General features: G+C 45.9%; 1 protein-coding gene across 2 annotated transcripts in view; it reads left to right on the plus strand.

Moving 5' to 3' along the window:
- The window catches only part of LOC112073179 (alpha-1,2-mannosyltransferase ALG9-like), a 22,628-nt gene extending 14,489 nt beyond the window's left edge, over nucleotides 1-8,139 (plus strand). The window contains exons 1-3 of one of the 2 annotated variants that reach the window (XM_070440059.1): nucleotides 3,168-3,453; nucleotides 4,334-4,458; nucleotides 7,985-8,139. In XM_070440059.1, coding sequence (XP_070296160.1) covers nucleotides 3,290-3,453; nucleotides 4,334-4,458; nucleotides 7,985-8,100 — 405 coding nt within the window. In that variant the 5' untranslated portion in view covers nucleotides 3,168-3,289 and the 3' untranslated portion in view covers nucleotides 8,101-8,139. Of the gene's footprint in view, nucleotides 1-3,167; nucleotides 3,454-4,333; nucleotides 4,459-7,984 lie in introns of those variants that run through there. The other variant, XM_070440058.1, reaches the window with a different exon arrangement.
- Nucleotides 8,140-18,377: the final 10,238 nt, after the last annotated feature.

The raw sequence follows: 18,377 nt of genomic DNA on the forward strand, positions 1-18,377 counted from the left end.
ACATTGTGTGGTGTGTGTGGGTGTGTGTTTGTGTGTGTGTGTGTGTGTGTGTGTGTTGTGTGTGTGTGTGTGTGTGTGTGTGTGTGTGTTGTGTGTGTGTGTGTGTGTGGTGTGTGGTGTGGTGTTTGTGTGTGTGGTGTGTGTGTGGTGTGTTGTGTGTGTGTGTGTGTTTTTTTTACCAGTGGCAGAACCTGGGAAGGCATTTGGTTGACTCTGCTCCTATTTTACCTGTGATGTGGTGTCTGTACCAGACCTCATAAGAAGGAGCGTTGTCCTGTTCCCATCTACCCTTCATCTCGTCTGGCGGGGCGTAGCACTGTCTTCACTACAGGTCCCACCACACTTATACAGTCAGTCCTATTACTTTGGTGCAGTACAATTTCATCGTAAGCTGCAAACTAGCACAACACGTGCTTGACAGTAGAGCAAACTTTTACTGCTAGCTTGTTTGAATGCAATACGGTAATTAGGGCCAGTTGTTGATAAGTGTCTCACCCAAGTTGGGGCTGTTCTCGAGAAAATTCAGCTGGTATCTGACTGCTGACAGCTGGCACACTTGTGCTTCGCTACTTTGAAGGTGGCCAACTCGATAAGCAAGCAAAGCTGGCCGCTGCAGAACTGGTGCACTAATCATGGCGACAGCTGCCCCTTAGATGACAGGTGTTCATTAGACGTCACTGGACATGTTGGGACATTGTATTGAAGGTGGTTCATTAACGTACCTTGTAATGGTCACTTGTGATGCTTTCACTTTGGAAGCGGACGTTGTGGGTGTCTCATTAGAACGTCACCTGGTATGTTGACCGTTGTGATTGAAGTGTGGTCATTAGACGTCACCGTGAGTATTTGATTGTATAGTAGGTCATTAGACGTCTGTACTTTGACGCCTATTAGCTATACTTTCATCCATGAGTGTTGCGAGTTAACAGCGGACGGCCCTTGCATGATCGGTCCTATCTGGTCAGACAATGTATAAGGACATACGTTCTGTGTAACAATGTATCTGGGTTGTTCTGTGATGTGTTGTACAATTCCATTCTTCACGGTTATCGTCTGACACAACTTTACCACGTGTCGTCAAACTGGCTGGCTGTGTGAACACTGATCCTCTTCACTCTGCTGTCTCTGTCCAGATCAGTATCCTGTCCACGGTCCCCACACGCACCCACCACACGCGCACGCCCACACCACGACCCACCCCCACACGCACCCCCCACACACGCAGCACCCCCACATCGCACCACCCCACGCACCCACCCCACACGCACCACCCGCCCAACACGCAACCCACCCCAACGCCCACCTCCCACGACCACCCACACACGACGCACCCCACACACCGCACACCCCCACAGCCACCCCCACACGCACCATCCCCCCAGCACCACCCCCACACGCACCCCACACAACACCACCCCATCACACCGCACACCCCACCACCAGCCACCCCCACCACGCACACCACACACGCACCCCAACAACGGCCACCAACCCACAGCGCACCACCCCACACACGCACCACCCACACGAACACCACCCATCACCACCCCACAGCACGCACCACATACTACATACATCAATACCATACCATACATACATACATATGCATACATTGAGTCGGAGTTTACCATTACATTAGGTTGGAGTCATTCACTCGTTTTTCAACCACTCTCCACACATTTCTTGTTAATACAACTAAGTTATGCCAAGCGGGTTTGGACATCTACTTTGTGCATGACACGAGTAATTGTCCCAACATTTGTGTACAGACAATTTCACTTCTAATTCACTGTATCACCAATTCCCAGGAGGTCTGAAGTTTTACATACACTAATTGACTCTGTTAGAACAGATTGAAAATTCAGAATGATGCCAGGCTTTAGAAGCTTCTGATAGGCTTAATTGACTAATTGAGTCAATTGGAGGTGTACTGTGGATGTATTTCAAGACCTACCTCAAACTCGTGCCTCTTTGCTGACATCATGGAAAATCAAAGAAATCAGCCAGACTTCAGAAAACAAAATCTGCAAGAGCTAGACCACACAGTCTGGGACCTGGTCGCCAGTTGGAACGGTATTCCTCCGACACATTGGTCGGGCTGCCACAAGGGTTAGCGAGTAGTGTATCCAAGAACATTGCAGCGATGGGCGAGCGGGTCGCGTTTCGCGCAGACGCATGCTTCGACCTTCACCTCTGAGTTGCAGCGGATGGGGCAAGACTGTAATTACCAATTGGATATCACGAATTACGTTAATATTTTTCCAAAATTTCTGTTTTCTCAGTTTATTTTCCTGGTTTTAGATCTAGATCAAATCAGCCTATTCTAAAAATTGATTAAATTGTTATTTTTCTCTCATCAATCACACACAATTCCCATAAAGACATTTTTATTTTTTTAAAATTATTTACGTAAGTATTCAGACCCTTTGCTATGAGACTAAAATTCAGCACTCAGGTGCCTCCTGTTTCCATTGATCGTCCTTGATATGTTTCTACAATTTGGAGGGCCAGTAGGAGCCCTTTTCTCTGGTCTAAAAATATCCCTATGCCCAGGGCAGTGATTGGGACACTGCACTGTGTAGGGTGCCGTCTTTCGGGTGGGATGTTAAACGGGTGTCCGACTCTCTTTGTGACTATAGATCCCATGCACTTATCATAAGAGTAGTGTGTTAACCCGGTGTCCTGACTAATTCCAGTCTGGCCCTCATACACCATGGCCACCTAATCATCCCATCTTCAATTGGGCTCTTTCTCCTCTCCTCTCCCCTGTAACTATCCCCCAGGTCGTTGCTGAATGAGAATGTGTTCTCAGTCAACTTACCTGTTAAATAAAAAATAAAACTTGGTCCACCTGTGGTACATTTAAATTGATTGGAAGTGATTGGAAAGACACACATCTGTCTATATAAGGTCCACAGTTGGACAGTGCAATGTCAGAGCAAAACCAGCCATGAGTCGAAGGAATTGTTCGTAGAGCTCCGAGACACACAGATTCGGGGAAGGGTACCAAAACATTTCTGCAGCATTGAAGTTCCCCAAGAACACAGTGGCTTCGATTCTTCTTAAAATGTAAGTTTGGAACCACCAGATCTTTCCTAGAGCTGGCCAAACTGCAAAGCTGTCAAGGCAAAGGGTGGCTATTTGAAGAATCTCAATATAAAAATATATTTGATTTGTTTGTCACTTTTTTTGCTTACTACATGATTCCATATGTGTTGTTTCAAAGTTTTGATGTCTTCACTATTATTCTACAATGTAGAAAATAGTAAAATGAAGAAAAAACCCTTAAATGTGTGTGTTTACCTCCAGGCTACCACGCGCACTGGACCTGTACCCTGAGTTCCACCGTATCTCCCGGGACCCGTCTCTCCACGCTGTCCCAAAGGCCGGCCCTGAGTGTCTGTGTTGGGAAAGAGTGGTCCGGTTCCCCTCCAGCTTTCTGCTGCCCAACAAGTCAGTCTGTCTCGCTCTCTCTGAGTGTCTCTTTGTATACCTCTTTGTTGATACCACATACATTGTCAAGCATTTCACACATTATCTAGATACTGACTGTTAGCACTATGGCAGCTTCCCACAATAATGGCTTTAGGTTTCTGAGTGTCTCTGTGTGGTCTATAGCAGCTTCCCACAAGGCTTTAGGTTCTGAGTGTTCTGCTGTGTGTCTATAGCAGCTTCACAAGCTTTAGGTTTCTGAGTGTCTCTGTGTGGTCTATAGCAGCTTCCCACAAGGCTTTAGGTTTCTTGAGTGTCTCTGTGTGGTCTATAGCAGCTTCACACAGGCTTTAGGTTTCTGAGTGTCTCTGTGTGGTCTATAGCAGCTTCCCACAGACTTTAGGTTTCTGAGTGTCTCTGTGTGGTCTATAGCAGCTTCCCACAAGACTTTAGGTTTCTGAGTGTCTCTGTGTGGTCTATAGCAGCTTCCCACAAGGCTTTAGGTTCTGAGTGTCTCTGTGTGGTCCTAGCAGCTTCACACAAGGCTTTAGGTTTCTGAGTGTCTCTGTGTGGTCTATAGCAGCTTCACACAAGGCTTTAGGTTTCTGAGTGTCTCTGTGTGGTCTATAGCAGCTTCCACAAGGCTTTAGTTTCTGAGTGTCTCTGTTTGTCTGTTAGCAGCTTCACACAAGGCTTTAGGTTTCTGAGTGTCTCTTGTGGTCTATAGCAGCTTCACAAGGCTTTAGGTTTCTGAGTGTCTCTGTGTGGTCTATAGCAGCTTCACACAAGGTTTAGGTTTCTGAGTGTCTCTGTGTGGTCATAGCAGCTTCCACAGACTTTAGGTTTCTGAGTTCTTGATTGCATTGTGTTGAATGCCAGTGTGTGACTCTGCCCTCTTCAGCTGGCAGCTGCAGTTCATCCAATCAGAGTTCAGAGGGCAGCTGCCCCAGCCGTACGCTGTGGCCCATTGGCTACCAACTATCCGCCCACATGAACGACCAGAACCTGGAGGAGCCAACAAGATACGTGAGTCTGACTTCTGTTGTGTGATGTTGTGTGGCGGCTGTTTGTGTGTTGGCAGAGGTGTAAAAAGTACCCAATTGTCTACTTAAGAGTTAAGATACCTTAATAGAAAATGACTCAAGTGAAAGTCCCCAGTAAAATACTACTTGTATTGATAAAGCCATCAGATTTAATGTCTTAAATCAAATATTTATTTGTCAGGTACAAAGTAGGGTTGGGAGATGTCAACCTTTGTAATATCATGGTTATTACTCAATACAATGTGATATACGATGTATAAAAATGATGTTGAAAGATAATGTTGTTGAAAGCCTGGCAGAGGCTAAGAGGCTACCTGAAGTGGAGGCAAATCTTTTCCAATATTCCTTTGTGGTGGAGCTCATCATGGAACAGTGTGTCTGTGTGGGGCACAAAGTTGAGTCACCTGATGGGGAACGGGCGTTCTTACCGTTGATGCCTAGGTTGTGTGCATTGAGTTAGGTTATAATCAGGGCTGGACAGAAGCAAAGTGTACCGTCTTCAGAACTTGATTTGCCTCGTCGTCTCTTAATATGTATCTCTCATAAAGCTGTGATTTGAATAGCCTATGTCTGGGCTATGAATAGCCTATGTCTAGGACCTAAGATAGCATTTGCATAAAATGCCTATGTCTAGGCCTATAGAATAGCATGTCTAGGCCTATAGAATAGCCTATGTCTAGCCTGATGCTATCTAGGGCCTATTAGAATAGCCTATGTCTAGGCGTATAGAATAGGCTATGTCTAGGCCTATAGAATAGCCTATGTCTAGGGCTATAGAATGCCTTAGTCTAGGCCTATAGAATAGCCTATGCTAGGCCTATAGAATAGCCTATGCTAGGGGCTATAGAATAACCTATGTCTAGTGCCTGTAGAATAGCCTATGTCTAGGACCTGTAGACTAGCCAATGTCTAGGGCCTGTAGACTAGCAATGTCTAGGGCCTGTAGACTAGCCAATGTCTAGGGCTGTAGACTAGCCATGTCTAGGGCCTGTAGACTAGCCTGATCTGGGCCTGTAGACTAGCCTATGCCTCGGCCTAGATAGCTTGCTGCCTATAGACTAGCTGTGACTATAGAATAGCTTGCCTAGGCCTATAGAATAGCTATGCCTCGGCTTGATAGGCCTATGTTAGGGCCTATAGAATAGCCTATGCCTAGGACCTATAGAAAGCCTTTGCTAGGCCTATAGTAGCTTCTGTCTAGGGCCTATAGAATAGCCTATGTCTAGGGCCTATAGATAGCCTATGTTTGGGCCTATAGAATGCCTATGTCTAGGCCTATAGAATAGCCTATTGCTAGGGCCTATAGAATAGGCCTATGCCTAGGGCCTATAGAATAGCCTATGTCTAGGGCTATAGAATAGCTTGTCGGGCCTTAATCATGTCTAGGGCCTGAGATACCTAGTCTAGCCTATAGAATAGCTATGCCTAGACCTATAGAATAGCTTATGCCTAGGACCTATAGAATAGCCTATGCTTAGGGCCTATAGAATAGCCTCTGTCTGGCCTATAGAATAGCCTATGCTTAGGCCTAAGAATAGCTAGTCTAGGGCCTATAGAATAGCCTATGTCTAGGGCCTATAGAATAGCCTATGCTAGGCCTATAGAATAGCCTATGTCTAGGGCCTGTAGATGCCTATGTCTAGGGCCTGTAGAATAGCCTATGTCTAGGGCCTGTAGAATAGCCTGTAGAATAGCCTATAGAATAGCCTCGGGCCTGTAGAATAGCCTATGTCTAGGGCCTATAGAATAGCTCTCGCTCGGCCTGTAGACTAGCCAATGTCTAGGGCCTGTAGACTAGCCAATGTCTAGGCCTGTAGACTAGCCTATGTCTAGGGCCTGTAGACTAGGCTTGCCTCGGGCCTATAGACTAGCCTATGCCTCGGCCTAATAGCTCCTTATGCTAGGACCTATAGAATAGCTATGCCTAGGACCTATAGAATACCTATAGCCTAGGCCTATAGATAGCTAGTCTAGGGCCTATAGAATAGCCTATGCTAGGACCTATAGAATAGCTCTATGCCTAGGGCCTAAGAATAGCCTATGCCTAGGGCCATAGAATAGCCTATGTCTGGGCTATAGTAAGCCTATGTCTAGGGCCTATAGAATAGCCTATGTCTAGGCCTATAGATAGCCTATGCCTAGGGCCTGTAGACTAGCCTATGTCTAGGCCTGTGACTAGCCTTGCCTCGGGCCTATAGACTAGCCTATGCCTCGGGCCTATGACTAGCCTATGCCTAGGACCTATAGAATAGCTTTGCCTAGGACCTATAGAATAGCCTATGCCTGGCCTATAGAATAGCCTATGCTAGGGCCTATAGAATAGCCTTGCCTAGGACCTATAGAATAGCTTATGCCTAGGACCTATAGAATAGCCTATGTCTAGGCCTATAGAATAGCTATGCTGGCTATAGATAGCCTATGTCTAGGGCCTATAGAATAGCCTATGTCTAGCCTATAGAATAGCCTATGCCTAGGGCCTATAGAATAGCCTATGCCTAGGGCCTTAGATGCCTATGCCTCGGCCTGTAGACATAGAATAGCTAGGGCCTTTAGAATAGCCTATATGTATTCTCCAGTTTTCAGCCTCACGTCCTTGTCTCTTAATAATCAAAGTCCACTCTCTCTCCGGAAACTTCCACTGCCAGCCAGTGCAGCTTCTTTTCCATATAAACTCAGCAAAAAAAGACGTCTCTTTTTCAGGACCCTGTCTTTCAAAGTAATTAGTAAAAATCCAAATAACTTCACAGATCTTCATTTGAAGGTTAAAACACTGTTCCCATGCTTGTTCAATGAACCACTTTTTTTTTATGACATGTACCTGTGGAACGGTTGTTAAGACACTACAGCTTACAGACGTAGGCAATTAAGGTCACAGTTATGAACACTTAGGACCCTAAAGAGGCTTTCTACTGACTGAAAAACACCAACAGAAAGATGCAAATGACAGATATGAGTGTCATTTGTTACTAGCAAGTTATTGACTTCAGGAACCTTGTAGCTACATATGTTAATATGGCTATTTTAGCATTTTCTGTGTTGCTTTATTGTTTTCACTGCTTACTGGAGGCTTATCAGAAGTAGGTATGACATAGTTATTTATGTTGGAGCTATAGTGCAGGGGGAGCTGCACACAGGGAGCTGCACACAGTGGTCTTCCTACTAGGACACACCATCATTGCTAACAGTATAACTCTGGTTCATAGGCACTGATTACTGTATGCAATAGCTGTAGGATCAGCGAGGTATCGGGCAATTAGAGGGACATAAATTAGGTTACTTACATTGTGTCTGCCAACGCCCTTGATAATGTACATTTAATGCAGCATTACGAATTCAACGTCACAATGGTAGGGATTATCTAAGCTGGGCTTGGGTCATTGATAAGTCAATCTCTCAACGCAGCCTTGAAATGCGTGGCCAAAATAATTTGGATGGACTCCATCGTCCTCTTAGAGCAGTTTCCAGAATGAAGTTCTCTGTGATTCCAACAGAGCTTATGGTTGTTTCAGGTGGACGTGCGTCAGTGCCATTACCTGGTGGATCTGGACCTAGAGACCACAGCACCCAGAGAGCCACGCTACGCTACAACACAGACTGGACCGTCATCGCATCGAAACCCTTCTAAATGCTCAAGTACAAACAGACATTAGATATATATATTTATACACACGTGCATTCAGAAAGTATTCAGACCCCTTCCGTTTTCCACATTTTGTTACGTTACAGCCTTATTCTAAATGAGTAAAATATTTTTTCCCCTTATCCAATCTACACATACCCATAATGACAAAGCGAAAACAGGTTTAGAAGTTTTTGCAAAAGTATTTAAATAAAAACGGATACCTTATTTACAATGTATTCAGACCCTTGGCTATGAGACTTGAAATTGATCTCAGGTGCATTGTTCCATTGATCATCCTTGAATGTTTCTAACTTGATTGGAGTCACCGTTGGTAAATTGAATCATTGGACATCATTTTGAAAGATACACACCTGTCTATATAAGGTCCACAGTTGACAGTGCATGTCAGAGCAACACAGCACGAGGTCAAGGATTGTCGCTAGAGCTCGAGACAGGTTGTGTCGAGGCACAGATCTGGGGAAGGATACCAAAACATTTCTGCAGCATTGAAGGCCCCAAGAACACAGTGGCCTCCATTTTTATTTGGAAGAAGTTTGGAACCACCAAGACTCTTCATAGAGCTGGCCGCCCGGCCAAACTGAGCAATCAGGGAAGAGGGCCTTGGTCAGGAGGTAACCTGACCCTCGCAAGCTGCAGGCCCAGACGCGCATTCCAGCCGCGTCCTCAGAGCATGCGCAGACGGCTGGCTGTGTGTTTACGACATATTCAATCAATCTTATCCAGTCTGCTGTCCCACATGCTTCAAGAGGGCCACCATTGTTCCTTTCCAAGAAAGCTAAGGTAACTGAGCTAAACGACTACCGCCCCGTTGCACTCACTTCCGTCATCATGAAGTGCTTTGAGAGACTAGTCAAGGACCATTCACCTCCACCCTAGCGGACACCCTAGACCCACTCCAATTTGCTTACCGACCCAATAGGTCCACAGACGACGCAATCGCAACCAAACTGCACACTGCCCTAACCCTGGACAAGAGGAATACCTATGTGAGAGCTGTTTATCGACTACAGCTCAGATTAACCATAGTACCTCCAAACCGTCATCAAGCTCGAGACCCTGGGTCTCGACCGCCTGTGCAATGGGTCCTGGACTCGACGGGCCGCCCAGGTGGTAGGGTCAGGCACAAGACAACAACGGGGCCCATCGCCTCACCCCGCCGCACGCCCGGGCGTGGCGGCTCGATGCGGAGGAATAACACTCCACCTGCCACAGGGCCCCAAGGGTCGTTCTGAGCCCTCTCCTTACTCCCTGTTCACCCACGACTGCGTGCCATGCACGCTCCAACTCAATCATCAAGTTGCGGTGACACTACAGTGGTAGGTTTGATTACAACAACGACGAGCGGGCTACAGGAGGAGTGAGGGCCCTCGGAGTGTGGTGTCAGGAAAATAACCTCACACTCAACGTCAACAAAACAAAGGAGATGATTGTGGACTTCAGGAACAGCAGAGGGAGCACCCCCCTATCCACATCGACGGGACAGTAGTGGAGAGGTAGTAAGTTCCTCGGTGTACACATCACGGACAAACTGAATTGTCCACCCACACCACGCGTGTGAAAAGCGCAGCAGCGCCTCTTCAACCTCAGGAGGCTGAAGAAAATTCGGCTTGTCACCAAAAGCACTCACAACTCTCTACAGATGCCAATCGAGAGCATCCTGTGGCTGTATCACGCCGTGGTCGGCAACTGCTCGCCACAAGAAGGCTCTCAGAGGGTAGTGTCTGCGAACGCATCACCGGGGGCAAACTACCTGCCCTCCAGGACACCTCACCACCGATGTCCAGGAAGGCCATAAAGATCATCAAGACACCACAAACCAAGCCACTGCCTGTTCACCCGCTATCATCCAGAAGGCGAGGTCAGTACAGGTGCATCAAGCAGGACGAGAGACTGGAAAACAGCTTCTATCTCAGGCCATCAGACTGTTAACCCACCACTAACATTGCGGCCGCTACCAACATACTGACTCAACTCCAGCACTTAATAATGGAATTTGAAATTATGTAAAATTACCACTTGCCACTTTAAACAATGCCACTTAATATAATGTTTACATACCCTACATTACTCATCTCATATGTATATGTTATTTACTGTACTCTATATCTCTACTGCATCTTGCCATCTTTATGTATACATGTATCTAGCCACTTTAAACGATGCCACTTTATGTTTATTATTCATCTCATATGTATATACTGTACTCTTAACTCTACTGCATCTTGCCTATGCCGTTCTGTACCATCATCATTCATTATATCTCAGTACATATTCTTTATCCTTACACTTGTGTGTATAAGGTAGTAGTTGTGGAATGTTAGGTTAGATTACTCGTTGGTTATTACTGCATTGTCGGAACTAGCACAAGCATTTCGCTACACTCCATTAAACATCTGCTAACCATGTGTATGTGACAAAAATTTTATTTGATTTGAACCCGATTGGTCATTTGACAGAGCTCCAGAGTTCCTTTTGGAGATGGAGAGAACCTTCCAGAAGGACACCATCTCTACAGCACTCCACCAATCAGGCCTTTATGGTAGAGTGCCAGACGGAAGCCACTCCTCAGAAAAGGCACATGACAGCCCGCTTGGAGTTTTTCAAAGGCACTAAAGAACTCTGACCATGAGAAACTAGATTCTGAAACCAAGATTGAATCATTGGCCTGAATGCAAGCGTAGCCTGGGGACCTGGCACCATCCCTACGGTGAAGCATGGTGGTGGTGCAGCATCATGCTTGGGGATGTTTTTCAGCGGCAGGATCTGGGAGACTAGTCAGGATCAAGGAAAGATGAACGGAGCAAAGTAGAGAGATCCTTGTATGAAAACTGCTGCAGAGTGCCAGGACCTCAGACTGGCAAAGGTTTCACCTTCCAACAGGACAGACTAAGCACACAAGCCAAGACAACGCAGGAGTGGCTTCGGGACAAGTCTTGAATGTCTTGAGTGGCCCAGCCAGAGCCCGGACTTGAACCCGATCGAACATCTCTGGGGAGATCTAAAAATAGCTGTGCAGCGACTGCTCCCTTTCCAACTCCTTCCATCAGGAAAACGACCCTAAGCACACAGCCAAGACAACGCAGAAGTGGCTTTGGGACAAGTCTCTGAATTATCTTCAGTGGCCCTACCAGAGCCCGGACTAACGTCTCTGGAGAGACCTGAAAATAGCTGTGCAGCAACACTCCCCCTCCAACCTGACAGAACTTGAGAGGATCTGCAGAGAGGAAATGGGAGAAACTCCCCAAATAAAGGTGTGCCAAGCTTGTAGCGTCATACCCAAGAAGACTCGAGGTTGTAATTGCTTCTAAAGGTGCTTCAACAAAGTACTGAGTAAAGGGTCTGAATACTTATGTAAATGTAATATTTCAGTTTTTATTTGTAATACATTTGCAAAAATATCTAAGAACGGTTTTGGATTTGTCATTGTGGGGTATTGTGTGTAGATTGATGAGGGAAAAAACTGTCTAATCCTTTTTAGAATAAATCAAAATGTATTGGTCACTTAGCAGATGTTATTGCAGGGGTAGCAAAATGTTTCTAGCTCCAACAGTACAGTAATATCCCAAAATATCGCAACAATACATACCTAAAGTAAAAGAATGCAATTAATATAATTTGGATGAGCAATGTCAGAGCGGCATAGACTAAAATACAGTAGAATAGAATACAGTATATACAAATGAGATGAGTAATGCAAAATATGTAAACATTATTAAAGTGACTAGGCTGTAATGTAACAATGTTGTAGAATAATAGTGAAGACATCAAAACCATAAAATAACACTTATGGAATTATGTAGTAACCAAAAAAGTGTTAAACAGATCTAAATATATTTTATATTTGATTTTATTCAAAGTAGCGACCCTTTTTGCCTTGATGTCAGCTTTGCAAACTCTTGGCATTCTCTCAACCAGCTTCACCTGGAATGCTTTTCCAACAGTCTTGAAGGATTTCCCACATATGCTGAGCACMTGTTGGCTGCTTTTCCTTCACTCTGCGTTCCAACTCATCCCAAACCATCTCAATTGGGTTGAGGTCGGGTGATTGGCGTATCACTGCAGAATTCTGTGGTAGCCATGTTGGTTAAGTGTGCTTGAATTCTAAATAAATCACAGACAGTGTCAATTTCTGAGGCTGGTAACTCTAATGAACTTATCCTCTGCAGCAGAGGTAACTCTGGGTCTTCCTTTTCTGTGCGTCCCATGAGCCAGTTTCATCATAGCGCTTAATGGTATTTGCGACTGCACTGAAGAAACTTTCAAAGTTCTTAAAATTTGCCGGATGACCTTCATCAAATCAAACTTTATTTGTTCACGTGCGCCGAATATAATGTGTAGACCTTACCGTGAAATGCTTACTTACAAGCCCTTAACCAACAGTGCAGTTCAAGAAAAGAGTTAAGAAAAATATTTACCAAGTTAACTAAAGTAGAGAATAATCAAAGTAACACAATAACATAACAATAACTAGCGATGTACAGGGGCACCAGGTACGATCAGTGTGCAGGGGCACGCAGTACCCAGCACGTGCAGGAACCAGTCGGTGCAGGGGCACACGGTACCGAGTCAGTTACAGGCACTCGGCCTGCCGAGTTCCGTGGCCCCTTCAGAGGTCCACCGTGAGGCATACAGGGTCTAGTTGCACCCCTACCGGCGCGGCTCCGAGTACCAGTCAGTGTGAGGCTATACAGGCAGGCGTCAGCCAGGTCCGCATCCCGCTCGTGCTAGTACCGGGCACCTGTACCAAGTCCTAAGTCTGATGAGGCACCCACCAGCGTTACCGAGTCAGTGTACAGGGGCGTGCACAACGGTACCGAAAGTCAGGTGGAGGCTACTTACAGGGGCGTACGGTACCGAGTCAGTGTACCAGGCGGGCACCGGTACCGAGTCAGTGTGCGGTGTACAGAACGAGGTCATTTGTACATGTAGGTGGGATGAATGTGACTATCCCATAATAATAAACGCGAGTATCAGCAGTGTAAAAAGCAAATGGAGGGGGGTGTCATTGTAAATAGTCTGGGTGGCCATTTCATTCATTGTTCAGCAGTCTTATGGCTTGGGGTTAGAAGCTGTTAAGGAGCCTTTTGGTCCTAGACCTGGCACGCCGGTACCGCTCTGCGGTAGCAGAGAAAACAGTCTGTGACTTGGGTGACAGGAGTCTTTGACAATTTTATGGGCTTTCCTCTGACACCACCTAGTATGGATGGCAGGAAGCTTGTCCCCAGTGACGTACTGGGCCGTACGCACCCCCCTCTGTAGCATCTTACGGTCAGATGCCGAGCAGTTGCCATACCAGGTGGTGATGCAAACAGTCAGGATGCTCTCTGGTGCAGCTGTAGAACTTTTTGAGGATCTGGGGACCCATGCCAAGTCTTTTCAGTCTCCTAAAGAGGAAAAGGGGGTGTTGTGCCCTCTTCACGACTGTCTTGGTGTGTTTGGACCATAATAGTTCATTGGTGATGTGGACACCAAGGAACTTTGAACTCTCGACCCGCTCCACTACAGCCCCGTTGATAATGGGGGCCTGTTCGGCCCGCCTTTTCCTGTATTCCACGATCAACTCCTTTGTCTTGCTCACATTTAGGAAGAGGTTGTTGTCCTGGCACCACACTGCCAGGTCTCTGACCTCCCTATAAAAATAAGCTGTCTCATCGTTGTCAGTGATCAGGTCTACCACTGTTGTGTCATCAGTGAACTTAATGATGGTGTTGGAATCGTGTTTGGCCACGCAGCTGTGGGTGAACAGGGAGTACAGGAGAGGGGACTAAGCACACACCCCTGAGGGTCTCAGTGTTGAGGATAATTTCTCTTTGCTTATTTGAGCTGTTATTGCCATAATATGGACTTGGTCTTTTACCAAATAGGGCTATCTTCTGTATACCTCCCCTACCTTGTCACATCACAACTGATTGGCTCAAACGCATTAAGAACYAAATAAATTCCACAAATTAACTTTTAACAAGGCACACCTGTTAATTGAAATGCATTCCAGAGGACTATTTCATGAAACTGGTTGAGAGAGGCTACTTTGTACAATCTCAAATTTTAAATATATTTCTTTAAAACTTTTTGGGTTACTACATGATTCCATATGTGTTATTTCATAGTTTTGATGTCTTCACTATTATTTTACAATGTAGAATATAGTGAAAATAAAGAATTACCCTTGAATGAGTAGGTGTCAACTTTTTACTGGTAGTGTATATATTTTTCTTCTTTATTTTAGACACATACAATGAGATGTTATATGTGTGACAGCAGTAAATATAATGGTAATGTGATATTTCCTTCCTCTCTTCTCTCTATTCTCCTTCCTCTCTTCTCTCCTGCTCTCCCGCTCTCTCTCCTCTCCTCCGCTCTCTCTCCGCTCTCTCTCTCTCTCCTCTGTCCTCTCCCTCTCTCCCTCCTCTCTCTCCTCTGTCTACTTCCTTCTCTCTCTCTTCTCTCTCTCTCCTTCTCTGCTCTCCTTCCTATTCCTCCCTCTGTCTCTCTCCTCTCTCTCTCTCTCAGGTCCCTCTCCTCTGTTCAGAGCGCATTCTTCGATTTCCCTTCCTCTCTGAGCATCACACCACATACACAAGATGACGTCTCTCCTGAAACCCGACGAGCCAAAGCAGAACCTCTGCAAACGCAGCGCACGCCTGACCTCTGATCCCTGAACCTCAGCCTGGAGTCTGGTTCCCCCCTACCCCCCCCCCCCACATCTCCACCCATTCCTCTGTCCAGTGTGTTTTAAAAGATTTCTGCCCCTTTAAGAACATAATCATGTGGGTGTGAAGAGACATGTCGCTGACCATCAAATGTGTGAAAGTGATGTTGACGTGTGTGTGATAGGCTAATTAAGGTGTGTGTGTGTCAGAGAGTGAGTGTACGAGACTTTAATTGGAGAATAAAAACCTCTAAGTAACAAGAACTGAGTTCAGATACCTTTATTTAGGGATTACACACACTTTAATCAGTGGCAACCATAGTTCTCATTTCCTTGTAATCTATTCAAGTTTTATTGTCCTGGTGTACAAGGACAGTGAAATGCCTTCTTGCAAGCTCTCCCCAACAATGCAGTAAATCAATAACCTGTAATAACAAGAGTAGACAATTCATTAAACTATAAATAAAATAGAATAACAGTAGTACTAAATAAAATAGAACAAAAGGTTAACAGAAGATATCAGTAATCCTGAACTGTAACAACAGCAAGGGGAGGAGAAGGGGGACTGGGGAAGATGATAGGGTGTGGGAAAAGAAATGGGAGACAAGGTAGAGAGAGTAGGGGGAGGAGGAGTGGGGAGAAAGTGGAAAAGCGGTGGGGGAGTAAAGTTGGAGGATGGGGAGAAAGGGAGGGTGGATGGAGGAGAGAGGGTGGGAGAAAGGTGGAAGAGGAGTGGGGTGAGTTTTATTTTATTTTTATTTTATTTTATTTTTTCATTGATCATCCTTGATGTTTCTAAACTTGATTGGAGTCCACCTGTGGTAAATTCAATTGACTGGACATGATTTGAAAGAACACACACTGTCTATATAATGTCCCACAGTTGACAGTGCATGTCAGAGGAAAAACCTGGCCATGAGGTTGAAGGAATATGCCCGTACAGCTCTGAGACAGGATCTGTGTCGAGGCACAGATCTGCGGAAGGGTACCAAAACAGTTTCTGCAGCATTGAAGGTCCCCAAGAACACAGTGGCTTCGATCATTCTTATTTGGAAGAAGTTTGGAAACCAACCAAGACTCTTCCTAGAGCTGGTTGCCCGGCCAAACTGAGCAATCGGGAGAAGAGCCTTGGTCAAGGAGGGACCAAGAACCTGATGGTCACTCTGATAGAGCTCCAGAGTTCCTCTGTAGTCAAGGACAACCCATCTCTATAACACTCCCCAATCAGGCCTTTATTGTAAGAGTGGCTAGATGTAAGCCACTCCTCAGATAAAAGGTAAATGACAGCCCGCTTGGAGTTTTCCAAAAGGCACCTAGAGGACTCTCGGACCATGAGAAACAAGATTCTCGGGCCTGATGAAACCAAGATTGAACTATTGGCCTGAATGCCAAGTGTCACGTCTGGAGGAAACGTGGTGAAGCATGGTGGTGCAGCATCATGCTGTTGGGGATATTATATGATATATATCAGTGGCAGGGACTGCAGAGACGAGTCAGGGTCGAGGGAAAGATGAAGGTTCTCCTTCCAACAGGACAACGACCCCTAAGCACACAGCCAAGACAACGCAGAAGTGGCTTTGGGACAAGTCTCTGAATTATCTTCAGTGGCCTACACGAGCCCGGACTAACGTCTTCTGGAGAACCTGAAAAATAGCTGTGCAGCGACACTCCCATCCAATTCTGAAAGGGCTTGAGAGGATCTGCAAGAGAAGAATCGGAGAAACTCCCCAAATACAGGTGTGCCAAGCTTGTAGCTTCATACCACAAGAAATTCGAGGCTTTAATCACTGCCAAAAGTGCATGTAAATGTAATATTTCTGTTTTTGCTTTTGTCATTATGGAGTTTTTGTGGTAGATTGATGAGGATCCACGGCATTTTATCAATGACCAATTAGAATTCGGACAGACACACCATGGACGAGATCCTGAGCGCACATTTGTCGTGACATTCATCCACCGCCCATCACTTCATGTTTCATCATGATAATGCCACAGACCCCGTGTCGCAAAGGATCTGTACACAATTCTTGGAACCTGAACATGTCCCAGTTCTTCCATGGCCTGCATACTCACCATACATGTCACCATTGAGCTAGTTTAGGATGCTCTGGATCAACGAGAGGAGTGGGACAACATTCCACAAGGCCACAGTCAACAGCCTGACCAACTCTATGCGAAGGAGATGTGTCGTGCTGCATGAGGCAAATGGTGGTCACACCAGATACTGACTGGTTTTCTGATCCACACTCATACCTTTTTTAAGGTATCTGTGACCAACAGATTCTTATCGGTGTTCCCAGGCAGGTGGAAATCCATAGATTGGAGCCTAATGAATGTAATTTAAATTGACTGATTGCCCTTACGAACTGTAACTCAGCAAAATCATCGTAATTGTTGCGTTTATATTTTGTTCAGTATATATGAGGTAGATATGCACATAAATGGAATAAAGTAACAGTAAACAGTAGCAGCAGCGCATTTGTGAGTCAAAAAGGTCAATACGAATAGTCCGGGTAGCTACAGTTGAAGTCGGAAATTTACATACACTTAGGTTGGAGTCATTAAAACTCGTTTTTTAACCACTCCACAAATTTCTTGTTAACAAACTATAGTTTTGGCAAGTCGCGTTAGGACATCTACTTTTGCATGACACAAGTAATTTTCCAACAACTGTTTACAGACAGATTATCACTGTATTTGTAATGGCTGTCAAAGTCGTTCTCCTCCTCAGACGAGGAGGAGCATGGATCGGACCAAGATGCGGATTGATAATTGTACATGTTTAATGTAAATAACAAGAAAACACTACAAACTACAAAACAACAAACGTGACATACCTCAAAACAGTCCTGTGTGGTCCAAACACAGACACAGGAAACAAACACCCACAAAAGCCTACTGCCTATGGCTACCTTAAATATGGCTCCCAATCAGAGACAAATGAATGACAGCTGTCTCTGATTGAGACCCAATCTAGGCAGCCATAGACATAACTAGACAACTAACAAACACTATCCCATACACATACAACACCCATAGACTAACCAAACACACACAACATACAATGCCCACCCCAACTCACGCCCTGACCAACTAAACATAATCAAAATAACATAAAAATAGGTCAGGAAACGTGACATAACCCCCCCCCTCAAGGTGCGTACTCCGAACGCACCACCAAAATCTAGGGGAGGGTCTGGGTGGGCATCTGACCACGGTGGTGGCTCCGGCTCTGGACGCTGTCCCCACACCACCATAGTCAATCCCCGCTTCCGTATCCCCCACCCAATGACCACCCTCCAACTAAACCCACCTAACATAAGGGGCAGCACCGGGATAAGGGGCAGCACCGCGGATGAGGACGGCAGCTCCGGGCTGAGGGACGGCAGCTCCGGGCTGAGGGACGGCCAGCTCCGGCTGAGGGACGGCAGCTCCGGACTGGCTGGCGGATCCTGGCTGGCTGGCGATCCTGCTGGCTGACGGCCCTGGCTGGTCATGGCTGGCTGACGGCTCGGCTGGTCATGGCTGGCTGACGGCTCTGGCTGGTCATGGCTGCGCTGACGGCTCTGGCTGGTCAATCTGGCGGAAGCTCTGGCGATCCGGTCTGGCG

The sequence above is a fragment of the Salvelinus sp. IW2-2015 genome, unplaced genomic scaffold, assembly GCF_002910315.2.
Source record: "Salvelinus sp. IW2-2015 unplaced genomic scaffold, ASM291031v2 Un_scaffold2178, whole genome shotgun sequence".
Classification (NCBI taxonomy): domain Eukaryota; kingdom Metazoa; phylum Chordata; class Actinopteri; order Salmoniformes; family Salmonidae; genus Salvelinus; species Salvelinus sp. IW2-2015.